This window comes from Brienomyrus brachyistius, chromosome 3 (genome assembly GCF_023856365.1).
Source record: "Brienomyrus brachyistius isolate T26 chromosome 3, BBRACH_0.4, whole genome shotgun sequence".
Taxonomy (NCBI): domain Eukaryota; kingdom Metazoa; phylum Chordata; class Actinopteri; order Osteoglossiformes; family Mormyridae; genus Brienomyrus; species Brienomyrus brachyistius.
In genome coordinates, this window is record NC_064535.1 from 14,141,104 (window position 1) to 14,168,669 (window position 27,566).

The 27,566-nt window shown below is 44.8% G+C and overlaps 2 protein-coding genes across 2 annotated transcripts in view; both read right to left on the reverse strand.

Moving 5' to 3' along the window:
- cdh23 (cadherin-related 23) overlaps positions 1-21,327 on the reverse strand; it is a 188,409-nt gene extending 167,082 nt beyond the window's left edge. Inside the window, exons 1-4 of the mRNA XM_049007874.1 lie at positions 21,224-21,327; positions 5,849-5,988; positions 5,069-5,175; positions 3,689-3,763 (exon numbers count right to left, since the gene is read on the reverse strand). Coding sequence (XP_048863831.1) covers positions 3,689-3,763; positions 5,069-5,171 — 178 coding nt within the window. The 5' untranslated portion in view covers positions 5,172-5,175; positions 5,849-5,988; positions 21,224-21,327. The remainder of the gene's footprint in view (positions 1-3,688; positions 3,764-5,068; positions 5,176-5,848; positions 5,989-21,223) is intronic.
- Positions 21,328-25,514: 4,187 nt separating this feature from the next.
- On the reverse strand, positions 25,515-27,019 carry LOC125738626 (zinc finger protein OZF-like). Its single transcript, XM_049007781.1, has one exon. The coding sequence runs from the start codon at positions 27,017-27,019 to the stop codon at positions 25,988-25,990; it is 1,032 nt and encodes a 343-aa protein (XP_048863738.1). The 3' UTR covers positions 25,515-25,987.
- Positions 27,020-27,566: the final 547 nt, after the last annotated feature.

Here is a 27,566-nt window from a genome sequence, read left to right on the forward strand (position 1 = left end):
TTACAAAAATCACAACCCCATCCAGCAGAATGACTCCACTACATTATGCAGGTAAAATTCAATTTGCAGATGCGCCCAGTCCTGTGTTTCTTCAGGTCAAAGGTTCTGGCATGAAGTGTCTGGTGTGGTCCAGCCTGTCACATCTTATGGGGGGACCCCACCGATCCACACAGGGAGCAGTGGGGGACGTGCGTAAGAAGGGCCAATACTGATTAGCCAATGATATGTTTTGAATCAGTGAGTGACAGGGAGGGACACTCTAAGGGCCAATCAGCTTTAAGCTGGGGCCTGTGTCCCTGTGGCTCCGCCCCATGCCCCCGGCCCTACCAGCATGTGAGTGCAAAGCAGCTCCCCCAGGCCTTATCAACGCATTATCAGCATAATTAACAGAGGGGCTTAAAAGGTCGCCCCCTGCAGGTGAAATCCTTATTACTTAATTAGTAAAATACAGAACACCAGGCAAGGGTGGTTCATCTTAGCAGGAACGTGATAATAAATGATCTGGGGATGGTGCCTTGGGGCCCCCGGCATCCAGAAATCGCCCAGAGAGGGTGTGTGCATACGTGCCCCGCAATAGACAGCCAACTCATACAGGGCTCCCCCCATGCTGGAAGCGGCTCCCAGCTCACCACATTGCATAAGCATTTCTAAGACAGATGGATAAATGATCCTCCTTTGTGTTAGTTCCTAAATCAGCTTTCATGGACGGATTTTGCTCTCTCTCTCTCTCTCTCTCTCTCGTCAAACTGCCCTCTGGCTGCTCTCCTCACTCTCCTGTATGACTGAACTTATTGGGGCTATTAACGGATTCACCCGGAACACTGCAGCATAGTACAATATATGGTATATTAAAGTTAATACTGTGCCCAGCAGGTTCCTGAAAACACCACAGTAGTTGCCCCCAAATATAGAGCTTTTATCTCATGCCATTTAGCAAAAGACTAAGCAGGAAAGGCCCAACAAGCAAAAAACAGGAAAGTAATGGAATAGAAAAAAAAACACAATATTTTCCAAGGTACTTTGATGAGCAGGCAGAGTCAAATGTAAATCAGAACAATCCGAGTTAAGCAGATTAAAAAATCTGAATAATGAAGACAATTACACGTTTCCTTCAGCACTGCATCCAGGGGGTACCCCAGTCGAGAGCTTTGTGCAGAATGGATGGATGGGTGGATGGATGGATGGATGGATGGATGGCCAACAGCAATGAATGCAACTAAAGATTAAATAGCAGTGGAATAATTTCTATGATGCATACAGAGCTGTGCAACAGAAAATGTTTAAAGCTATTTATTTGAGTAGTGAAAGTGTAGACTCATAAAAACAATTTAACATTTGAATAATCAGAGTGGGGCTGGCATGGTGGTGGAGTGGTTAGCACTGTTGTCTCACACCTCTGGGACCTGGGGTCGAGTCTCCACCTGGGTCACATGTGTGCGGAGTTTGCATGTTCTCCCCATGTCATTGTGGGGTTTCCTCCGGGTACTCCGGTTTCCCCACCACAGTCCAAAAACATGCTGAGGCTAATTGGAGTTGCTAAATTGCCCATAGGTGTGCATGTGTGAGTGAATGGTGTGTGAGTGTGCCCTGCGATGGGCTGGCCCCCCATCCTGGGTTGTTCCCTGCCTCGTGCCCATTGCTTCCAGGATAGGCTCCGGACCCCCCGCGACCCAGTAGGATAACTGGTTTGGAAAATGGATAGATGGATGGATATTACGAGTAACGCAATAAAAACTAGTAAAAATGTCTTCTGTTCTCCGAAACGTTCCTGATATCTTGCAGAATGGCTAGATGAACAGCGCTTCAGTTCCCAAAGCTCTCCTCAGGGGTCAGGGTCAGAGGCACCCCCACCGCTCCATGTCCAGTCGAACCCCCTGAATCCACATTTTCTTCATCACTGTTTCTATATATCTGCATGAGAAATGAAATGGGTCTTGCGAAAGTCCAGCAGATGACACCTGAGGACCAGCAGACTGCACACAAGGAGTTTAGTAACTTAAATGGATGAAATATGTGTAGTATGTACTGTGCTGATTTGGAGGATGCCAAGCGTGTTTACAGCAGCCTCACGTGTGATATCTCGCAGTGATCTCGCAGCGATCCTGCAGTGATCTCGCAGCGATCCTGCAGTGATCCTGCAGTGATCTTTGTGTCTCGCATTTCTGGAATCTTTTCTCTTTGCTCCACTCGCATGCTCACTCCACTTAAGGGGACCAAAACACAGTTTTTCCAGATATTGAAGAGTCAACAACATTTTATTCCCAGTCCGATTGATTAAAAAATCAGTTAAATAACAGGTATTGATTAGCAATACGAGGCTGTATTGGATGGTTGCTGAAAATACTGGGCTGACTTTGGCGTGTCCAGGAGGTTCTGGGGTGTCTAAGCTGACACATTTTGCCAGACATTGTAGTTTTACACCAGTATGAAGATCATTTAAACGTTTTCAGTGACTGCCTAAGACTTGCACAGTGCTGTATACTGGTAAGAGAATCATATGGGGTGTCGGAGTGCGGCATTAAATTTTCCTAAACTTCAGACTGCAATTAATTTGGGTTGGGCAGGTCAGAAAATGTACCCTGTCAGTATGGGGGGGGGGGGGGGTCATTTTGCTGTTGCCTGAAGTGAGCTAAAGCTTTTTTGTATGAATTGCAGACAAGTATTTAGACACCATAATAATAATCATATCAAAAATTACAACAGTGGTCTGCACATTTTCAGATGCAAGACCATTCCCCAGTTTCCGCCAAAACCGAGTTCGACATTAGCAGCACTAATTAAACGGTTAGTTAAAACGTCCCCATTCTCTAAGACAAATGCATAACTTTGCTAACGGTATATAACTGAAGCAAATGCAGTTCATTTAGCAATTAGAATAATTAAGCCTCTTGGCGATTAATTATGTGACCACTCTGAGGAATGCAGTATCACCCACATTATTCTTGCTGATGCTAAAGGATTTCAGCAACGTGAAAATAGGACAACGTCAGCTTGCCCGCATGTCAGAGAGTATGGGTTCGACCTCCAGTCTGGTCAAACCATTCCACCACATGGTCCCCTTTACAAAACATTAGTGCACCGTACATTTATTATGGACAGAAGAAGGGGCATTTCATGTATCTAATTATGTGACCCAGATGAGACAGACGTGGGGGCGACATGCAGAGTTTTACCTATTCACAGATAAAAGGCAGGATATGACCAGGATAGTACAAAGTCTGATGGTAAAGAAGATCCATATGATGTCAACCCATTTTATTTCTTATACGTGGCCTGGTGACACGATTGAGTATTTAATGAAGACGCAGCCATGCGCAAATGGCCCCGTCAATCACCGCGGTCACCATAAAGACATGAACGAGGGGGGAAAATGGCACTGGTAAAAGGGATGGGACACTTCCCTCCTGGTACCATGCTCCCATACACCAACTCCAAAGGTGGCAAGGTGAGAGGGAGCCATGGCAAGAAGGCAGAGAAGATCCAAAGTGCAGAAAGACACTTGAGATGAGTGAGAGTAGGTGGAAAGGACGGGCAGTTCCTTAGGGCAGCAAGGATCACACGCCATTTAAGACTTGAGGGTAGAACATGGGTTTTCTTGGCTTATGGGAGTTTTACTTACACAAAAATGTTCTAGGTGCAGAAGGAAAAATGATTGGTTCAGAGCGAAAACCAATCAGACTGGACTCACCGACAGGGGTATCTTCATAGATCAGGAGGTACGTCTGAAAGAAGTAGTTCTGGAATCGTGGAGGCTGGTTGAAGGCTGTGGGGAACAAGTGGAGGAACAAGCAGATCAGCAATTCAGCATGGCTGCTCCAATCCTGGATCAATCACAGATTTATGAGGGAACAAGTTTGGATTTTCACTGGGACTGTAACAGAATTATAAGGTATTGTGGAATTGTTACCAAGACAACAATCCATTTGTAAATGGATATGACTGGATTACCATTAAAATACTGATTTTAGAACATGGCTGAAGTGCCATTACAATACTGTCAAATATATTTAGGATAATGTATATGGTGATTATTTTAAGGGAAGATCTTACAACAGTGTCAGTCTGACAATAATGGATTTAGGGCGAAATATGTAATGACAAAGATTAGTATGCTATTCAGATTATTCAGTAAATTAATGATCAGTCAATATCAATGGATTGTTTAAGGGAAAAGTACGACATCAGTACTAGATTATTACTCAAACGCTGAGGAGTAGTGTAACATCCCAGTGATGGTTATAATTGTAGGAAACAATCCGGAATGGCTGCAAATGTCAAAAAACAGCAATGTAACCAATGAGGAGAGCTAGTGTAAATGAAGGGTCGCTTTAAATAAACGTGCACGTGATCACATGCATTTGAAGAGCTTAAGAATGAGGTGATTCTCCTGTCGTACGACAGGAGGCGAGACTCAGGCCGTTTTGGTGGTTAGGCTTTAACCAGTAAGTAGGTACCTGGTTGCCAAGGAACCTAGATGATTGTGGTGTTTGAAGCCAGTGTCTAAGAAAGTGTCTCTGAATTTCCAGTCTCATGGCTGACCTGCAGCCAGCTTGAGTGCAACTCTTCACTCCCAGAGGAGGGCGGGGGGGGGGCCACCCGCAGCGAGGAATTTGCCATTGTTAGCATGGGACCAACGACAGTGAGGGGGCCGTCAGCCTCGATTAGGCTGGTGCCCTGGCGCAAGCGGCCGACTGCTCCATTGCCAGAGAGCCCCTCCCAGGATCTTCTAACCCGGGACACAGAGGAGCACAGGTGAGATGTGAGGGACGCCCCGCAGCCCTGATCCACCACAGAGCCCCCTCAGGGCTGCCTGTACTAATGGCTGCCAGCCGCTCATATCAAGCAGCCCTGTATACTAACTAGCTCGCCTCTCTGTTCTGCTCTGACTCATTATGCCTCAAAAACAGGTGTCTCAAAAAAAAAAAAACACGGAGTGTGACTCCTGTCATCTAACTCTAAAGGAAAAGGATCATTTACACACCAGATATGTGAAGATCTCAAGAGCAGCCTATGTATGTTTGTCTGAAAGAGTTTCAACTCCAAAGGATTGGGGGGGGGGGGGACTCACCTTGGGCCACAGAGTGCAGGATGAAGCAGGACAGCAGCAGCTTGTAGATGGCCACTGAAGAGGTAGGGGGTGCCCTCAGCACGGTGCCCCCCACTTGTTCCATGCTGCTGTTCACACACAAAAAGCATGTTACATTTGCGTTACAGATATTCCCCTTTTCCGTACCTTTAACAAAGCAGTTTAAACATACAATTATAGTTAATTGCCTGACTTAAGGGCACAACAGCAAATCTCCCTGTCAGGATTGGCAAAGCTGGCAAAGCTCTGCGTGTGAGTTTAACTCAAGAAGTACGCCCCCTGGTGTCCACAGGCGAGATGCACAGGCACATTTCACGCGGAGGAGTTTGTGAATTGCGAACCTTCCGTAATGGTAAACAGAGAAAATCTATTCACACAGCTGACTTCCTCTTGCTGAATATGGGGTAGAGCATGTCTGGGGCACCAAACAGGTAGTTAAGTAAAGAGGTGGAAGTTGCATTCGACTAAATCATGATCAACCATCTTCGTAACCAACGAAGGAGACAAATAACCATTATCAGCCATATTCATGCAAAAGTGCTACATTAAGGACTGTGACATTTACACTGACAATCTACACTCCACCTCACATTGCACTAATTATTGCATCAAATATGCATTGCCAACCATCTCAGTATAGTAACATTCATAAATAATGTGCCATTAAAATACATATATGTAAAGGCAGCATTATGTGCTTCGGGTATTAAATTGAAAATGCCGCTAATTATTATCTGCGTTGGATATGCAGGCACGTCTTACGTGCGTGGAGCTGCTCTGTCTGTTGGTAGAGCTGAATGTCAGGCTATGCGGTTTGGGATTTCACCAGCTAATTTGCAGAGCCTTTAATTCTCATAATCGAAGCGTCTCGCTGCTAAGAGTCCCAGGAACTCCCTCGCCGGCTAAGAGAAAGAAGAAAAAAAAGCGTGTAAATATTTAGTGAAAACTCCTGCTTAGCGCTGCTTCATTAAATCAATTGTAAGGTACAATTAATGATGCTTAATGATACGTATTATAACGGCAGTGTAATTAAACTAAATTGTCATTTCCATGACTTTGATTGTTTGTTTACTGGTATTTACTGTTAATGTCACATGGCTGGGAAAACAGAGGGTGAGGAACCAGCTCGCCGCCTTACTCACTCCCACCTCCATGTGCTTTGCCCACTCATGCTCCAATGTCTCAGATTACACACCAGTCCACGTTCTGACAACGGCGCCTCCTATTGCCCCCTTCTTGAGTTGCACATTCTTCGCATATTGCCTTTCATCCTACCTCACGGCCATTGCCAGCACTAGGCTTGCGTGGTATATAATATGGTCATACTGTCCAGACACTATAGTGCAGTGCAAGGCATTTTGGCAAAATGTTCAAAAGTTTTACTTACACTAAAATTAAAAAATGATTGGATCGGACCTTGGTCAAATGTCAGACCAACCAATCAGATGTCTTGGGTCCACCTCCTCTAGCTGCCTGGACCCACCTTCTCTACAATCTAATTGGTTCTCTCTGAACCAATCATTTTACCTTCTGCCCTCAGAACATTTTTGTGTAAGTAAAACTTACACAAAATGTGAGCATCACATGGGGTTTGACCAGTACTGGTTTTATACTCAGTAATAGGTTAACAAAAGCATGTTTTTTTTTTTTATTTAATGAGAGGTGCATGATTCTTGCCCTACGGGGCAACGGATGGAGTCCTGCTGCGTTACGATGCATTTCGATTAATGCCTCATTAACACCTGAAACACAGAGTGAGGTGACTTAGCATTTAAATGATTACTTCAACTATGCGTCAATCCCAACATGCCCTCTGGTCCTCCCAGGGATGCCTGGATCAAAATGTTTAAAACCTGTACCAAAAAAAACAAAAAAAGTATGCTGATGCTCAGCATGAAACGGAAATTAATCATGTGTTTTGAAGAGCTTTAAGACCTCCCGTTATTTACTGTTATAACCAGCAACACCAAACCAACTGATCTCCCATCCCGCTGCTTCGATCGAACCCGGGGCCAGAGCTGAGCGCCACAGGACCTCTTCTGGCCACTTGCCTGTTGCCTGACAGCCACAGTTTGCACTGCCTGCATTTTCATTCCTCCCTTGGCTGCGTGGAGAGCGATCCTAGCTCTCTGTTAAGGATTTACCGGTACACCAGCTGGGATGTGTCTGTGTGACTCTACCATCAGAAGTTCACACACCTTTCCAGCTAAACTGACTCCTCTCCTCAGCTCCATTATTTCCTAGCACATGCTCCAGATGCTACATTTCACTGCTCCACAGAAAGTAACATAAATTATTATCTAATTACAATGTTAAGCTCTTACAGAGGAATTACTCAGAGGGCTACCTGCTAATTTACTTTCGCAATCAGGGCAAAGTGCCAGGCATGTTCAGTTCCGTAACCACTAAGCCACTTGCTGCTTCAACCTGACACTGACTAAGCCAGGGGTCTCCAACCCCGGTCCTGGAGGGTTACCGTCCAGTAGGTTTTCTATCCTACCTGGCTTCTGATGAGCCACACCTGTGCTCAGGTAAATACAAGGAATAGGTGTGGCTCATCAAAAGCCAAGTGGGACAGAAAACCTACTGGACGGTAGCCCTCCAGGACCGGAGTTGGAGACCCCTGGACTAAGCTCACGGGTGTTTCTCAATATGCATACTTGACCATACTTGTGTTCCTGTGTACCCTTTTTACATCATCTTCCAGTGCCAAAGAGCAGTTCCAATACTCAAGAACAGAAGTACAGAAGTACGTTCTTGCCCCGCCCAAAATATCAAGGATACATCGGTTGCATCCTCGCCGAACGAGACCAATCCCATGATTCTTTGCACCCCTAGTTCGTTCTTGGAAAGCAAGCTAGCAAGACCAACTTTGCCAAGACCAAAAGTACGGTCCTTGCATTCTTGGTATTGAGAAACATCGCCTTGGTCAACAAGACATGGGTCCAACAAACAGGTATGGCAGGAGCGAGCCTTGTGGTGCTTGTTGCTAGGAGCCATTGCATGCAGACCCTCATGTCTCTCTCTCACAGAGGGATGCCTTTGGCAGCTGACATGGATCAGAAATGCGATACTGCTTGCCTGAACACAAGCCGTTCGTAATTGACACGTCGTGCTGCAGCCAGGCCAGAGTAGGCATGGCTTCCCCGCACGTTGCCGTGCAGTTGCCTCATTATTTCACATTTTACACCAGTTCCGCTTTTCTTTCGTCTTTTTTGTTAAACCTACAATGCTGACACAGGTGAAATGCTCGTGTGAATATGCACGCAGCATTACATCATGACCAAATTCGAATGCATGGAAACTATCAAACCCCTCCCGTGTGACTCAGCCTTCGGAATTCCGTCAGAGATTTCCAGAAGCGTTCCATCAATATCAACAAAAATGTGATCCAGTGCCCCCAGAGAGAGGTAGCTATGGAGACACTGTCAGTGCAGCAGAGACATTCTTTTTCATTAGGACTGTCATCTACTCTACGGTGTCCGAAGTCCCACCCCACCCACGATCTCGAGGCCGGGGAGAGGGGGGGGGGGATCATGGTCACCGCTGACTACCCAGCGCCTTCGGCGGTGTGGATTAAGCCGGCTGGGCTGCAGGGGATCCGGGCTCGCCTCACCGTCTGGCAGGCCTGCCAACCAACTCACACCTGACTCTCATCAAGGTCTCCATTCCCAGGGGCGTTTCCATGCACAGGTTCACCCGGGCAGAAGCCCAGGGGCCTCGGTTAACCTCATTTAAGGTGCCTCTGTCCATTCTCCATCATTAACACAAGTAAATTGTCACAGGCAGCGTACACCACACTAAATAAATTACTTCAGACGAAAAGACAACAAACAAGCAACAACGTCCTAATGGATTTTCTGGCAAAACATGCAGTGAAAGTGAACTCTGGAAATACAATGCCAGCATAAGAATTTCAGTATCTGTGTACCTGTTCAGGCTATTGTAAGCAGAGCTAAGTGACTGCCAGTTCACACGGCATTCTGTGGAAAAAAGCAACTTCACAGAGCGACGTGAGTGAAGATCCGCCTGCAGGACGCCCCCCGGAATCCTAATAAGTGGGAGGGGGGGAGGGGGGCTTCTGGCGGAGATGGGGAACTTGGGCTTTGATGCGTCAGCTAATTCATCCTAAAGCACCTTCTACGCGTGATGCTCGGAGGTGCCGCTTCTCCTGCAGGAGCCAGCTGGCATCTTGCAGGAGGGAAGGGGAGAGCTGCTATGGCGCAGTTTGGCAGCAGGCGAAGAACCGGAGGCAAAACTGGAAAACACACAGCGCAAATGGGAAAATAACCGGAAAGAAAGAGAACCGCGAGAGGAAAATGTGATGCGGGCAGAATGAGGCCTTATCCTGCACTCTTTTCTCTTTTTTTTCCAATAAATGCCCTAACTCATCTCTGACTGGGGGATGTTTTGTTCACAGTTCACAATAGATAGAGTTTTTTTTTTTTAAAAGTATGACCCTGAATGATTCAAAAATGAAAGCAATTACTAATTACTAATTTAAAAATTATACTTCAAAACTGGGCAGGATTCTGTCAGTCCCTGAGAGGCTTAATCCACTTTCCATTGTTAGGTTTAACCAGGATTTGATCCTTGGATTTGGACCCCAATAGACATGCAGACTGGGGCCTTAAGCTGTACCATTAGAAAATTCCTTAGGCTGTACTACACATCTGTAATAGAATAGGTGTAATACACAAAGCCTCCCATGGATGTATTACGTTACTTACTGCTAGTGACATGTGATAAATTCACGCAGCTCTGGGCTCAGCAAAAGCATTCTTCCCGATTCCTTCTGTGTTTTTCAGAGCAAAGGTTCTAGAAAGCTCCGCATTCCGGTTTAAACCAAGCACTGCCCCCCTAGTTGCAGTCTAGCACCGCCTACGGGATAAACTATGCATTGACTGGGAATGCGCCACCAGCCACTTTGAATTTTCAAGTCTCATTTCACCGTTTGAAACCTATTAAGCTCTTTGGAACGATTTACTAGTTTAAACTGGAATTTGTCCTGGAATCTCCTGTTTTACATGCAATTTTTCTCCTCATTTTCCTTCAGCTCACTCTGTGAGCTTCGGGGCTGTTTTCAGGCCATCAGCCCCCATCATTGTGCCCCCCCCCCCCCCCCACCCCCACCACCCACATCGATGACCTTTCAATTCTCTTCCCTTTCCAGTTGGTCAAACATAAAAACGCCATCAGCTTATAATGTCCACAGGTCCAATTTTGAACCTGAAGCTTCTCCATCTGAAGAGTTTACTTACAGCTAATAAGGCCAAAGGCTTTGCTGAAAGGTCTGCTTGCAGCACACCGGCAGAACATTAAACCTTCCAAGATACGTGGACTAAGCGGAACCAATGGGTCTCCAGGCTGGTTTGGGTTTTTTGCAAGAATGAGAATGTAAATAATCCACACTGGGATGGGCTTTTGAAAGAACACGATGGGATCACGGCTGGCAACATATTCTAACCCCGAGTAACATAATAGATGTGAGAGAAAAACCCCTGTATTTTTCCTGGGGTGTCTCTGGCTGGACGTTTATTCCAAGGTTCTTCCAATGAATGTGAAAATATCCAACATTTTAGCACCAGGCAGACCGAGGCAGTGGGAGAGCAATGAAGGTTGAGGAGACTTGTTTTCCGTGAAGAACATGCTCTTTCACTGCAGTCCTTTACAGGACTGTAACGGACACCTAACAAGCACTGAACCCAAACTCTACAGTAGAAACACAAGGAGGTCAAACGTCGAAATGTTAGGTACAGACGCAGTGGGAGGTTTATACAAAGCAAAGGACACGCAAGGATCGGACAGGGTGCACATAAGACACGGGCAAACATACACGCCACAATCGGGAAATATAACTATTATCAACAACACTACAACAACGGGCTATTTACAGTTACTCACAGGGCAAGCTGGGACAGATACTACAATATCTCCATCACTAAGTCTTTATAACCTATCGTTTTCCATGTAAGACTGAACTACACAAAATCCAGAGCATACGTCTAGGTAGGCCCACTCAACATTACTGATATTACAGCACTGGGGTCTGACTGCACTGAAACTCAAAATAAAACGAATGGGTAGATCTTCTCCAGAAGTCAGACTTTAGGATCACTGCAAAAATCAATGAAATGCTTATAGCACATCTATTCCTAATGAGAAACCTGTCTCTTATTACCAGATTGATAAAAAATTTATCATTGTACCCTCTGGAACTGGAAAGAAGAGTGCCATTTGACTTATCTTCATGCAGAGAGTAACCAAGGTAATTTAGGTCCATAATTGTGGTAACTACCTCCCCTGGGACTGATGTGAGGACTTAATAAAAGCCACAAGTGCCAGTTAATGTAAAACTCTGCTATATTAAACTATTTGACCAGTAAGAAAACATTCCCACAGTGCTTTAAGCCATTATTATCCCACTACAGAGAACGAGAGAACATGTATACTCTTATGTGCAGTCCATCTTAACAGAATAATTAATTTTCAGTTATTATACATAACCTGTCCATAAGCAAAGAATAAAGCATTATCCTGAGACTAAAGCGCTATAGTTTATGCTTAGAATTTGCTTAAAGATCTAGAACGTCAGACTCGAGTCTGTATTTTAACCTAATTCAAACACTATGCAGTAATAACCGAAAAATAACTAGCCAACTTTCTTCGAAACACGCAGCTTAAAAGGTTTCCGATACCATCAAGACGTTTGCCAGCCCCAAAAAATCTTAGTGTTTTTCCACTTGCACAAAGATTAAAATCTTGCTAAGTTACACTGACTATAATCAATTGCCACAAAAAACTGGGCAAGGTCCAGCATGGCTTGTCACAGAGCATTATTTATATCTGAAAATACAATTATGTTTTGACATTTCCAAATTGCGTTTAATATACTCCATGTTTTTATAAAGTATTTAACGTATGACAGTAAGCACATTACGAATTTATGAGGGAATTAAAGGATTCAGCAGTGTGTCAGATACCTTTAGAGGGAACAGATCTTGACTCCTATTGTTTAGAGACACGACGGCAGCCCCCTAAAACATGACTAAATGCATTAAAAGCAATTTGCTGATGGATGAGCTCATTATTGACGGGTGTCAGAGTGACATACTGCCAACCTGAGATTTAACAAACATACCGAATTCTCTGAAAACCAATGCAGACTGATGTAAACAAGTCCAGAGGAAATGGCAACTATGATGTGAGATAGTACTGAGATGGGTCCTTATGTAAAAATATGTACAAAGGCACAGGTCTGTGTACAGGGCATGAGAAGCCAGATACCATTGTCACAAATAAAACAACAAAAAATAAATGATATAGTTGCACGGGTGAATTTGCAAAAAATTGCCACGCAAAGATTACCCCCCTCCATACCTGGCAATCGACCAACAAAGGTCAAGCAGCCTCTCTTTTAAAAAGTCACCTGGCAGCAAAATCACATCAGAAATAAGCCCCAGCCTTTGTTGCATAGACAAGTCAAGGAGTCATTAGCAGCCATGCAACTGAAACGGTGCCAAGCAAAAACAACTGATTACTATCTGAACACAAAACTGCAATTGTGCTTCGTTCAATTCACTGCCCATATGAAAGGTGACTGTTGACATACGGCTACATGTTTTGGGTAAAATGTACAGATTTTGCAACTAATCAAGACTAAGTTGTACCTGGCTTGCTAAGCTGACGTGCCAGAAGAGATATCCATCTGGATGTAGCTATGGATGGATGGACCGGTAATACCCAAAGGAGCAGATCATTTACTTCTCCTGTGTTACCTGCATCCAACAGCAAGTGAGGGAAGTTCATAAGGAACGTTCTAGAGAACGAGCTGCTCTGTGGCATCATTAGAACGGTCCAACCAAAGTGGGCGGTCAGTGAGTGCAGTAATCATCCAACGTGAACTTGGGTGGTTGCGGTAACTGAGTAACCATGTGATAATATGACTGCTTTTGGGAAAGATTTATTTTAATTGCATTGATTTTGCATTATTAGAACATTCAGTGCACCTTCATAATGCATTCATAGAACATTCATATGCAACAACCAAGTATCACTTAAAATCCTAACAAACTTTAACAGCTTTAATACAGATTAATAACAAACATTATAGAATAACAACAAACATTATAATCAAATAATGTTTGTTATTAATGATTGTTAATGTTATAATGTTAAGGTATATGTACATGCAGCTTATGAATGTTCTATGAATGCATTATGAATGCATTATGAATGCATTACATTACGAAGGTGCAGTTAATGTAAAGCATTACCCCATATTCTTTGTGTGAAAATGTCACAAGGTCAATCACTCAAACTAAGAAGAAAAGTCCTATATATTCCAGGAAAAACAATTCTCAGATTGCGCCAATCACTTCCATCCCATAATAGACAGCAAGCACCTAAAAGTGAGCCCACATCAAATGCATCATATTTATAAGTGTGTATGACAGTACAGTAAAACCAACCCCCCTTAATTGTTTAGCTGGATTATCCGTATTCCCAGCAGTAACTTAGAAACCCTGTGTGTAAATATGTAAATATCGATGGAAGGAAAACTCATCCACATTCCTTTCTGTCCCTGTCCAGGCCATGAATCCTGTACTTCCTGACGTTTGATTTCTCCATGCGCGTCATTTCACATAAAAGAGCCGTCATTCAGTGTCACTCTCCTTTTATTTTGCATATTAGCTTGGGTGCACTTGCACTTCTAAGGGCGAGAGGGTTATTTATGGTATATGGAGGGGAAAACATTACGCACATTTTCTTCGGTATTTCTGGTTTCCCATTTAATGGAAAAACAAAAGCAAGCATGATTCCATCCTTCTTTTGGTTAAGGCCGATTAAACTCTGAAATATTTCACCTGAAATATGTCTCTAGGGCCAGATTTGAGACCAATCAGCTGTAAAAGTCCTAAAACATCACAGAAGAAACACAGCACAGTGATTTTTGAATGACCTTTTCATATTTATACTACTTCATCTGCTACATTTTTCAGTTACTTATACTAAACTTCTGTTTTTCCTCGATGAATATCCTCCTCTCTATTGTAACCTAAAGCTAATTTAGTTATTTGCCAGAGAAAAAAAACACCAGGTCAGTCTATTGTATACCCCATTACAGTGTCAGTCTATTGTATACCCCATTACAGTGTCAGTCTATTGTATACCCCATTACAGTGTCAGTCTATTGTATACCCCATTACAGTGTCAGTCTATTGTATACCCCATTAGAGTGTCAGTCTATTGTTTACCCCATTACAGTGTCAGTCTATTGTATACCCCATTACAGTGTCAGTCTATTGTATACCCCATGACAATGTCAGTCTATTGTATACCCCATTACAGTGTATGGGTCTGCCTTGCTTGCTGTTATTTTATTATTTATACTCACAGTCACAGCAGTTCTTGCATATTCATGGATAGATCTTCAGACAAACATGCTTGTTTGAGTTCAGAACACAGTTTAATCTGTATCATCGGGTACGATAAACAAGAAAAACAACCAAGAACCAAGACCAACCAAAAAAAAACTGCCAAGACAAACCCCTCAGATTCATAAACCTCCACAACACAGACCACGAGATTTAATCTAGAGGCTAAAAAATATTATCGTTATTATTATTATTTTAATGAAAACAGAGCCAGTCATCTCAGATCTCCAGGGCTGGGAGTTTTATTCCAGACCCAGCTTAGTGTAGGTGGAGCTTGGCATGCTCTCCCCATGTTCATAGGGTTCATCTCTTGGTCCAAAACAGGGGTCAACACCACGGCGAGCTCCAACGAACATTTTGAGCACGATGCAGTTTTTTACCATGGATGTGATTTTTAAAAAGGCGGAGCCTACAAATTTTTTTTGTTCTCAAACAAAACATTTTGCCACAGAGTCTTGCCATGGTCACGTTTGTCCATGTATTGATACGGCGATCCCCTGTCTAAAAGGTGAACTGGCAGCACTGCCTATAGTGTGTGTGCCCTGTTATGGACTGGCAAGTCGCCCAGAGACACCCCTGCTGGCGCTCTGTGCTGCCTGAGACAGGCTGCAGGCCCCGCCTCTGACCCTGACCAGGGCAACTGCGTAGAAGTCGGATGTACGGGTTCAGAAACAGAAGCGGCATATGTTACGCATATTCCAGGTATGAGGCTAGGCCCATATCTGGGGTCATACTAACTTACATTTCAGTGATGAGCAGCTGGACAGTCGGCGTGGTGAGTTGAAGGCCAGTCTGACTAACATCCGCTTCAAAACCACCGTAAATGTATGTAGCAGGGCCAAACAAAGCTCAGCATCCGGGGCAATTAAGGTCTGCTGCCATGACGACCCTCCCCCCACCCTTGATAAGCCGCAAAAGGGTGTCGCTGTCACACGCCCTCAGCCATCAACACCCATCCAGTTACACGTTTATCATACTTTTGTAGATGTCATTTTAAAGTGGGACTACACAAAGCTGAGTGCCTGAGACTTTTATCATGTAATCGCTGCTCCGCGTTGGTGGCTTCTTGGGAATATCAGACACGGATCGATAAACCATCAGGAAAGCAGGCAAAAATGCAGGTGAGATCCATGACGGCAGCAGTAAGGCTTCCTCTGCGTCCCCAGAACGGAGAAGTGAGCTTTCTTATTCTCATAAAGACGCAGTGGCAGACGTAAAAGGATCGTGCCGAGAGGAGCTGATATCGCACGACAGAACACACTTTAAACCTCAGACTGGTTTTGAATCCATAAACGAATGGTAAACGCACAACAGACTGGTCAAATTTCAGGGAGGGTACAAGCCTTACGGGGTCTCGCAGGGGTAACACTTCCCCCAATACAAATATATTTTAAGGGAATAGGGTGGTTTCACGACAGCTTTCAGGCCAGGAAACCCAAAAAGATGATCATTGTACGTCCTTCAAAACTCCTAGACTAATTATAAAGCATTTAATCACTCATCAAACTCTCTATGCCCAAAACGCAACTCCTACCTTATTCAGGTAACCATCTCCCACTCAACAGCAGGCTCACACAGATGATCAGTAACCCCTCTCCCTCCCCCCGCTCCCTTACTGAGAGTGTCAGGATCATCCTCTAAGCTAAAATAAAGCAAAGCGCAAAGCACACACCCCCTCCACCACACTCGAAGGCGAACCTTCACAGATTCACAGGAGCTGCCAGTCAGACACCGCAAGGCAAGGTGAGGAACGATAATCACAGAGACTTGTCTCGTTGGCCAGTCACGTAGCAAACAGATAACATGAGGTGGTTGCCACTCAATCCAACAGTGGACACTGACTTGCAAAAGCTTCTTCCTGCTCACCTACCGAGCTCGATTTGCTTCATGTAATAAGGGCTGCAAATACTCCTCCAATTGCAGTTTTATACAAACAACCATAAATCTATTGACACAAAGATTACCCCGCTGTGCGGGGGAACAAAGTGCACAAATTGCTTGCCGTGTCTCTTTTGTGTCTCTCTGCATTGTCGGCCGTCCCGCGGTGACGCCGCGCCGTGGACAAACCGTCCAGGGGAGGCGCGAGTCGGACGCCTGGAATTCAATAGCTAGCTGGTCACGTGACTGGCCATGAATGCTGCTGCCTTTGCTCTTTATGCCATTTCAATTATCCATTCGATTCCAGCGCTAAAATTCGGCTGCCCCCACCCAACATGGACACGCTTTAGGAGATCGGCAAACCGTAAACAGTAACAATGTTGTGTCATTTCCCACCGGCCTACGCACAAACGCAGCACGTTATTCTTACAGCATTTTTGTTCATTTTGGCAAATACCAGTGACACCAAAGTCTCTGAGCATGTAAGCAGCACCCCCCCCCCCCTTTATAACCGTTAGTCAAAATTACGGCTGAACACCAAGGCTGTTGCACTCAAGGCATCAGCGCCACCCAACCCCGGCTCTACGGTAAATTGGATTTTTTTTCAAACATTATTCCAAAAAAAAAAAAAAAAGCCATCTTGAAATATTGTCTCAGCTCTGCGTGATTATTCACTGAATAATTCAGCAAATGTGTGGAGTCTGGTGGCCCCCGCTAAACTATTCATACGTTTGTGTGAAGCGCGATTATTCAGAAAGAGCGCTAGCTGTTTTCTCTCGTCTGATAAGTTGGCACGTTCAGATGGAGGAGAACTTGCAGAAAAGGGAAACTGCGGTAATCGGACTGGTTAAGAGGCCACATGGAAGCTATATTTGCATGAACCAACCGATACAAAGAGAATAAGTGAGATTATTTTTTAATTTGACCGAAATTTACATTAATAGGAGTAGGGCCACACCAAAGCTAATCATCAACAGGTCTGTCTCACGCTGAGTTTATGATGCTCGTCCTATGGAAGGAAAGGGTCTTGCTTTGACGCGGGGAAAGTAACGTTCTTTGACTGTTTGGGATGCACACTTAAGGGTTAGTCTTGAACGAGATCACGAGTCCAGAAACTTCTGCAAGCTGTCCCGACTAGCCGATTAATAACCTTCATCTTCATGGAAGTTCGCACTTCTCACGAAGGTGCCTGACTTGTCTGTGGTCTGAGCCGGGATTTGGACATGTTAAGGTCTGCGGTGGAGGTTCTTCTGAGGCGAGGAGCTGAAGACCAAAGACCGTCAGTTCTGGAAGGCCATCCGTCCATGGCAACTCCATTAGAACTTCTCTTCCTTGCTTTCACCAGTCCTTCTTCTTCCTCGGTGATCATTCCATCACTCCATTTCTCCATCTCTCATCTGTGTATTTTGGTTCCCAGGGTGATCCCCCCCCCCCATCTCTAAGTGCTGACCTTGCCGCAGAAGTACAAACGTTCCTTTTGCCCGGAGTCAGCAGCCAACGGATACCTGCATCTAAGCTAACAAAGGGGTCGGTGACGTGAACACATGCTCGATGAAGGACTAACCAGGGATGAAAGAACAGGGAGTGGGGAAGTGAATTAAAGAAGTCTGAGGCAATTTACTCAGAAGCTACAAAAAAAGCAAGAAAAAAAATGTCCTTGCTAAATGTCATGGAATACGTAATGATACCACTCCAGCCAGTAATTTCCAATTTGGCCACAGAGGGATGAAAATTTCTTGGAAGAGGGTTTCTGCGGCTCTTCATGTTGACCATCTTTTCTTTATCCGCACTGGTCTTTCTGCTGTAATTTTTCCCCTGTTGTTTCACATGCGAACCGCTGGACATGAAATCGCTTTCCAGCTCCGGGTCACTCATGCTGCTAACAAGTAGCATGCGGATCACCGCTGAGCATTTACCTATTTTCAACATCGTAGCTTATCGCTTAAAAGTAGCAATGATGGAATAAGAGCAGAAACACGTCACTGCACCTCTTACAACACTGCTCCCGTTTCTCTGGAGATGAAAAGTCTGAGGCAGTAATTATCTACATTTTTTTTTTTTTGGGGGGGGGGGGGGGGGGGGGCAGGGGAGCACAAAACTATATACTGATGTAATTAAAAAAAAAAAAAAAATTCCCTGCGGAGTGTGCAGGACCCTCAGTAACCCTGACTCAGTCCACGGTTTAACCCAGGGCTGGGCTGTCTTATTCAGAAAGGGCCGGTGTGTGTGTGGGTTTCTGCTGCAACTCCCTAATCAGATTACTAAATAGAGGACTGACTGGCTGAAGAGTCCTCACACATGGGTTGTGACAGCTGACCTAAAGGTTATCCCTAAAACCTGCATACACACCGGCCCTTTGCAGATAAGATTGCCCATGCCTGGTCTAAACTCACCTCTCCCCCATTTCACCCTTTCCCTGTCCTGGCCGACCACACACAGTATGGTATAGTTACCTCAGGATGCACAGGCAGGAGAGGACCATGGGACATGGGGTTGCAAAGGGGCGGTAAGCTGAGGAATTTTGGAAATACTCCAAGTTGTAAACGTTGCAAGGGAATTACCAGGAATAAATGGGAGCCAATGGAAAAGTCCCAAAATTTGAAACCTTAATGGAACAACACGGAAAGCAAAAGGCTGCTAGTTGAGGCAACTCAGCAAGACTCAAACTTCTGGGCCGTACTCACATGTGACCCCCCCCCCCCCCCCCCCCCCCCCCCAAACCCGCCACCCCCACTCCAGGAAAGCAGACGACTCCGTCATTGCATCGGTAATCCATCAGCATATTCCTGACGTGCCTTTAAAACGTTTTTCCTCTCCGCCCTTATTTTGGGATGGGTTACTACGGCAGGCAGAGAGGGACACACCTGGTAACCGGCTGGTAGAATCAGGTCTTTGAAAAGTTAAGAAAAAAATTCAGACTGACGCATTGAAGTGCACTGCGGTCCAATCCATCAATGCGGACAGGAGTCCCTGACTTTCACAGCCGCAGGCAGCATCGTGGTCAAAAAAAAAATAAAAAATGAGACTAATAACTGAAAAACTGAAGGTTTAAATCCAAAGACGGCCTTATTTGACCAGAGTGACTTTAGAGAGGAAAAGTTGGGAACAAAAGTGTTTACTAAGCATCTATCCATGATATAAAATACATACTGATATACACGTAACCCTACTGGCAACATTCAAGGAGGGGATTCTCATTGCACTGGTCTGATTTCGGACCTTCTCTCCTGAACATGAAAGCCATTAATTACCAATAACTGTGCAGAGGATCAGTGAATACAAACATGTGCACAAATATATAAAGAAAGTTTCCTCTTTCGCTTGTACAAATATTTTGCTGTAATGGGATCTTTCAGCTTTGAAAATATGTTGAAGCACTGAAAATGCATAATCATAAAAAGATTCATACATACATATGTGTGTGTGTGTGTGTGTGTGTGTGTGTGTGTGTGTCTTTCTGTAATATTCATGTGTTTAGGGTCCTATACATCACTTTTAATGCCTATTATATTGTAGCTATTCTTTTGCTCAATATCTACTTCTCCGTGAGGCTGATTAATTATCTGCTCACTTACAATGAAAGGTGATATTTGCAGGCAGTTTCATGATGGACCTGACTCAAGACAAATGCTGCTTACTTTAAAGTAAGAATTTTCTGCCTTAGGCCCACAATACAGAAACTCCGGTAGATAATTCTCAGCTGGCCTGAAACAGACAGATCCTTCGCTTACCGAGTTTCGACTGACTAACTGTAGCCGTGGAGATCTTTTGCAGTAACGGGCTCACGTGGATTTAATGGTGAATCACGCAAACCCTGCCATGCCAGCTGAGAGCAACTGATCTCACTAGGAAAGCAAAACCGTCCTGTTCGCTCAGACACGCCAATTGACACATTCTATCTCAGACGTGTCTTATCACTCAAACATGCATTAATTAAAACAAACGTATCCATCAATGACAAGTCTTCAATACTCTTACCCATATAAGCATTTCATTCCAGACCCTCAGAAAATCCCCCTTTAATCTGTTCCATCCGTCCCGATGAAACCCTATGACGTAGACAGGGGCTCACCAGGACCCAGATCACCAGCCCAAGCCGGTGATCAGCCCGTTCAGGTGACGGGTATTAATAAATAACCGGGTCACCCGAGCCGAGCGCCGGGATCTGATACCACACGCACATGCAGGGATCTCTACGGCATCACCGCCTCTCTGAAACAGGTGCAATCCGCTAAAAAACGCCCCTACCGCTACCTACGCCTCCTAAACATGAAACACTGTACACCTTAATGTTATCTCCCCTCACAGCAGCCGAGACCCCCCATTACCATCAATTTTCCATAATTAATTAGTAAGTATGAATTCAGTCCCCTAATTGGAATTACAAGTGCACGATCCACAATACTTATTCGGCTTCGTTGAAAATGACGACGATAATGGTGCTGAAACGGATCAATTAACTTCGGAGAGCCGGATAAACGTGCAGCTTTTAAAGTTAAATGGGTGTGCAGACACTCTCCCAATGCCAAGTATAAAGGATGCCACTTTTAGGGACTATCATACGTATGGGATAAGTGAATATACAGATCAGTGGCAATGATCTCCAGCAAGTTTAGTCCTCCACCACAAGCAGATCCCATTCGTTTAAAATAAGTAAATGATCCTTCTCTTACACCGTGCTGGCGCGCTCATAACCGGGCAGCCCTGACTTTATCAACACGGTAAGGAAGCGCACCGCTGCGGAAAAAGCCGCCCTGGCGAAAACGCCGCGGCTCCCCCCTCGGCACGACCCTCCCCTCTGGATCCTCCTGCGGGACCTTACCTGATTTGTGGCCGTCTGCCGGGGATCTCAGTGTTTGGAGGCTCGGCTGATGGTCCGGCTGTCTTCCGATGAGAGGAGGAGAGGAGAGGAGAGGTATTCCTTTTTGGCACCTCTCTCCCTCACTCCCCCTCCCTCTTTCCACTCCCCCCCCCCCCCCCCCCACCCGATCCAGCTCTTCTCTTTTCTCTTCACAGAGAATAACCTAGAAATTCCTTCACAAGCACGTCTATCCCACTTATAATTAATGCCTACCCTCACAACAGCCGCCGCACCCCCTGATTTTAACCTTTCTAAAGTCTTCTTACTCCACAGTTTGCGAGAGCGCACTGCTGTCGGACTTTTCGGTGCATCTGAGCGCCATCGCTGCGCATTAAATAAACATAGAAATATTAATTAAAATAATAAATAAAGACCCGCTTGGCAGCCAATCGCCGCTCTTCCGCCGAAGACTGCGTCTAAGACTGCCTAAGCTGAGAGCCGGACTCCGGAACGGGCGAAGCCCGCTAAACCAGTCCTTGAAGAAAACACTTTATAAAGTTTTTAGCTCATATAGGCTTACTCAAGTTATCACGATTATGCATACAAATTAATAACCTGGGACCGATGTGGTGTCTATTGTGAAAAATTACATTGCGTCTTACAAGGTAGGAAACGTAATGCTGTAACTAAAATTGTTTCCACCACTCTTTTTTTTGCACCAAAATATTCAGCAGTATTGGGATTCGATTGCGCTCTTCTAACCTGCCCGCTGTCGATATTAGGAAGCACTCGCCTGCCCTCTAGCGAACATTTCTGCGAACAGCCAATCCAGTAACTGCTCGATTGTAACTGGGGGATGCGCGTAAATATGAGATTTTAGTCCTATTATTATTACTATAACATTTATTCTGGCTAAAGTGCGATACAATTTACAAAGGATTCCAATTAGCCAAACCAGAGATGGAAGGAATGAAAGAGAAGATGGATCAGCGTCATTTCGATTCTCATAAAAATACAAGCGAACGTTTAATATAACACTTCGCTCCAAGAAATTGAAACTTGTAATAACATTACAGTCTGCTTTTATGGAAAAGGCAAATTGTCTGCAAATTAAAAGGACTGAAGCAATATACTGGTAGAATAAAGGACGCTCACAAATTTGCGTAGTATCACTGCCATCTAGCGTTCGTCAGTCAATATTGCGGTAAGAAAATTAGCAGGTGGTGCCACGTTGTGCAAATTCCTTTGGCGATTGCCTTGTTTAACACGACTGTCCCCATTATTTGGACGCACAATATAATTCATTCTAATTTTACAGTTTTACAAATTAAATGCACAAAATATCATGTATATAGACTTCTAAATAAAAGAACATGAAGATGGTCCTTTCATCTGCTCTAACATTACTTGTTAAAAGACTACAGTTTTTTTCCAGGTAATTAGTTAATAAAGTAGCTTTCAAAAACGGAGGACACTTAGTCCCGGAGATATCGTGCAGAACGTGATGGTATCCAACAAATCAGTAAAGTCATCAGCAGTGCTCGCCATACCCTTTCGGAAGCCCTAGCCAAAGCTTTACTTCGGAGTTCCCCCCTACCAAGAAAACTGCTTCCTCCACACCACAGGTAGTGCGGGGGGCCCTAATCGACTGCCTATTCTGCCTATATATAGCTAGAGCTTTGATGTAACGTCGTTGGGGTCAGAGGACAGTCACAAAAGAAATGAACTGATCAGGATTCACGAATTCAGAAAAATGCATTTACAACTGAATGACGTTTTTATCCTTTTTTTGTATATAGCATCACTCTAAATCGCTTTCATCCAGAGACTAAGGTTAGTGTAACTGTAGCAGCATCTAGCATTTGGTAAAGGCTGTTACATTCCTGACCTGAAAACGCATTAGGAATTGGACTCGTTTCCCACAACGATACGGAGAGAACATGTGACCTGGGGAATGTGCGTAGCGGTACGCTAAATTTCGTTTTTATACATCCCGACGTGAGCGTGGAAACGGACGTGCGCAACATTTTCGTACGTACGCACCGTTTATACATGAGGCCCCTGCACACAAGCCGGGGCTTAGACGCGAAAAACTGCAGTGAGTGTTGTTAATGTTCTGACTACGGCAGGTCAGCGCTAAATGATCTAATGGTTCATAAAACGAAGATAACTGGCGTTTTGGGGTATACACGGGGTGGTTTTAAGTTAATATTGAGCAATAATAATAATATATTTTTTAAAAACCTTGTCTAAAGTAAATTTGTATCACGTAATATATTGTCCCCATTCTGAAATCTTTCAATTGTAAGCAAATTACCCATTGTCACTAAAGAAATGACGACCATAATATTTGTCTCTCTTCTACTTACTGGGTCCACAAGGTATATGGTGCAGGTATAAGTACATGGTGCAGGTGAGGGCCACGTGTAAAACCAAGGGTATTAATATGAAGTTGGTCCACTTTTTCTTGTTATAATAGCATTTAATCATTGAGGAAAGCTTTCCACTAAATGTCGGAACATTGCTGGTGGGATACTCAGTATTGGTGATACGTTATCACGTCCCTTTCTTAGTGTGGCCATATGACAGTGGTGGCCTAATGGTTAGGGAAGTGCACTTTTAATTGAAAGATTGCAGGTTTGAATCCCCGACCAACAAGGCACCACTGAGGTATCTTAAGCAAGGTGCCGCCCCCAAACACTGCTCCCCGGGCACTGAATTAGCTGCCCCCTGCTATGTCATTATATGTGTTAAATTCAGGATTCATTTCGTTGTTGTGTATTGTATGCTGTGATGTGTCAACAATGACAATTAATCTCTAAATTCTAATGACAGCCGAGCTGAAATCTTTTCCCAGACCTTTTGACCTTCACAATCAGTTCACCTGTGGCTGACCAGTGCAGCTCTAGCAGGGCAGAAATGCAAACTGACTCATTGGAAAGATGGCATTCTGTGAGGCTGCCCAGTGGAAAGTCACTAACCTCTCCTGTACAACCACCCATCCCACTGTCAGTGTTTGTTGCCGGAAATTACGTGATTGTGTACTTAATTATAGGTCTGTGTCAGCAATGGCCGTGGCTTAACTAGGAAATCCCTAATTGTAATGTCTGCGTATTTTTGGCCATATAGTGTAGGTTTCCTTAAAAACACCGACCTTCAGCTTACTTGGTCACCATCTCCTGGATAATTTATACAAAGTTTTGATGCATCACTAGAGCATGGAATTAGCTCAACTGCACAACAAAAAATGTAAAAACGTCTAAAAACCATAGTCTACCACATATACATTCTGAGTACTTTATTCGTTTATAACATTTGAAACTATAAATACAGAGAAGTCTGGACTGCCATTTACCACAGTTTTCCTATACTCTGGGGTATTCATTGTAGAAGACACCCATGCTGCGGGTACTGGTGTAATACTATGTAATGCTCCTTATGGAAGTTTTCTTTTGCTAATGACTAAGTTCTGAAGGTTTAGAATGAAGAGGCTTATGATGGCAGAACAGGAGTGGGGTTTCACAAAGCAGGATTTTTCAGTTAGCTGGGTTAACTTAAGCCAGAAGTCATGTGTCCAGTATGACTTTGAGCTTAAGTTAACCCAACTAACTGTGAAATCTTACTTTGCGGACGCAGCTGGTGCAAGTGGATATGGACACAGATCATCTCACCAAGTCCATAAATCTCATCTTTATGCTGAAGTAAGAGTGGAACTGTGAAATTCAAGAAGTGACAAAACATATGTGGCCCTTAGCAAAAATACTAAAAATAACAAAAAATAAATATGAACACAGATAACAAGACCTAACCATCCATTTTTGCAGACAACTAATCTGGTGCAGGGGTGTGGTGCAAACTAATGCATATCAGGGTTTATAAATAACTCCACTTGGTGCGAAGTCGTTTGTCCTCTTGAGAACACAGAACTTTTGCTCTAATATAAGGATTTTTACATGAATTTGCAATGCAGATCGCCATTGCTTGCCGAAGGACGTCTGCCCGCTCGCAGGGTTCCTGTTAGAAACAGCGAAAGCCTTTCGAGCTACAAATTAGACCCTTTTCCATCCCGTCCCACCCTCTTGCCTCACACCTCTAAAAACTTGGGTTCAAGTCTCTGCCTTGGTTCAGTACTTTCCCTGTGCTATTGTGGGGTTCCCCCATGTACTGTGCTTCCCCCAAAGGTTAACCGGAGATTGCAAACTGCCCGTGTGTGTATGTGTGAGTGTGCCCGCTGACAGGCTGGCACCCCATCCTGGGTTACCCACTGCCTTGTGCCCGTAGCTTCTGAGATAGTCCTGGGGGGGGGGGGGGGGGGTCAAGAGCATCGGACAAACAGGAATAGTAAATGGATACAAAAGGGATGTTCTGACTAGAGAAATTCAGGTAAAGTATCATGCTGGAAAGCACCAGAATGAGGGTCCCTCCTGGGTTCCAAACTGGCAACATTCACAGTAAACCACCAAACCCTTAACCACTGCATCTCCCACTGCTCAACCCTGGACACAAGGCCAATCCATAATAGCTCCCACTTATATGAAATCCAGCAGGTTCATCAGAAATCAAAATCTCCTATAGGTCAAGCATAGGTGATGCGACTGAACTGATTGGCCAGGTGAGACATTCGCCTCGGATACAGCAAGAGAGCAAAGTTTACAGATTTTGGCAAAGGACTGATATAATACGCAGATTTTACCCAGTTATCAGTGCATTGATTAGCCTGCATCAGAAGGGCCATATTACTGTCATCTCATTTACACAGCTGATATTATTCAGTCAGGTGGCAATTTATTTACATTTATGCACCTTAAGAGTTGATAAGTGTCGAAAAGCCCTTTCACACCGAGTGCACGTGTATGGTTTTACACCAGTGTGAATTCTCTGGTGCCTCTTCAGAAGGGCGGGGTCCTTGAAGCTCTGTCCGCATTCGGCGCAGCAGACGGGCCGGAAGTCCGTGTGAACCTGCTGGTGTCTCTTCAGATAGATGGCATGACAGAAACTCCTGCCACAGTCCAGGCACGTGTACGGTTTCTCCCCAGTATGGAGCTTCTCGTGCATCTTCAGGGCATTCAGGTGACTGAAGTCTCTCCCGCAGTGAGTGCACCGGTACGGTTTCTCTCCCGTGTGAGTGCGCTGGTGGATCCGCAGGTACCTGGCGGTTTTAAAAGCCTTCTCGCATTTGCCACATGGGAAAGGCCGCTCTCCCGAGTGGATTCTCTGGTGTTCCTTCAGGTTCCCCTGCAGACTGAAGCCTTTCCCGCACAGGGTGCATATGAACGGCTTCTCTCCCGTGTGAGTCCTCTGGTGATCTCTGAGGCCCCCTCCACTAGTGAAACACTTGTCACACTGAGTGCATTTGTACGGTCTCTCTCCCGTGTGAATCCGCTGATGCAGTGTTAGTGACAGCGCCTGACAGAAAGCCTTCCCGCACACGGAGCAGCAGAACCGTTTTTCGGTGGAATGTACTGTCCGGTGTTTCTGAAGGTCATTAACACTCTTCCCGCACTCTCCACAGCGCGATTTCTTCTTTTTCACGGGGGTATCTTCCTTGTGACTCCGGAGGTGTAGCTTCAGGCTAGATGGGTCGCTACGGGTCTTTTGGCTTTGGGGACAGCGGTGCAGTCCCCTTTCCCCACGTGCAGGCCATGCATGCACATGCTCTTGCCGAACGTGGTTCTCTTTGTGCGCTTGAAGATGTTTCACGCATCTAAACAGCCTCTGGCACAAGGAGCAGCAGTAAGGACCACCGTCCTTCTCGACAACAGCCTGTTCACCGGCTTCTGTTTTAATCTCATGGGATACCAGACCCGGCGTTTCCATTTCCAGCTGTGCAGAACTTACAGCCAGGTGATTTCAGACAAACGCACACACACCGACACTCAGCACCTGATTCTGTTGCATCAGTTCTCTCACTCCAAAGGAAGATCTATCCTTTTCAGCTTGTTCTAGTCACCGTAAGCCCTGTCTTGCTTGATAGTGACGATCTTCACACTGATCCCTGGAATGGGGGGGAAAAAATTAACATATATGGACAAAGTAGCTTATAAAAAAGAAGAGCACACTGCAGAACAAAAAGAGCAGCACGTCTGGGTCACCACATGTTCACAAGGTCACATGAAAAGTACAGAAATCACACTTCAGGGCTGCCGTTTCAGGGATTCATGTGATACCTGGGACCCTCTGACACCCCCTGTGAAGGGTCATGTGACAGTATGTCTAGCTAACTCATGGCTGACCAGCAGGAAGCCGAATGATTGAGTTCAGGGATCAATTCAATGGTGGTATGTTTGATAGACTCAACTCAATGGCCAGAAAACAATTTACCATTATCTAGTACAATGCAACCGATCTCCTAGTTTAACAAAAG

Bases quoted from the DNA above. Each gene is read 5' to 3' on its own strand.
- LOC125738626 (XM_049007781.1), bottom strand. From the start codon at position 27,019: ATGGAAACGCCGGGTCTGGTATCCCATGAGATTAAAACAGAAGCCGGT.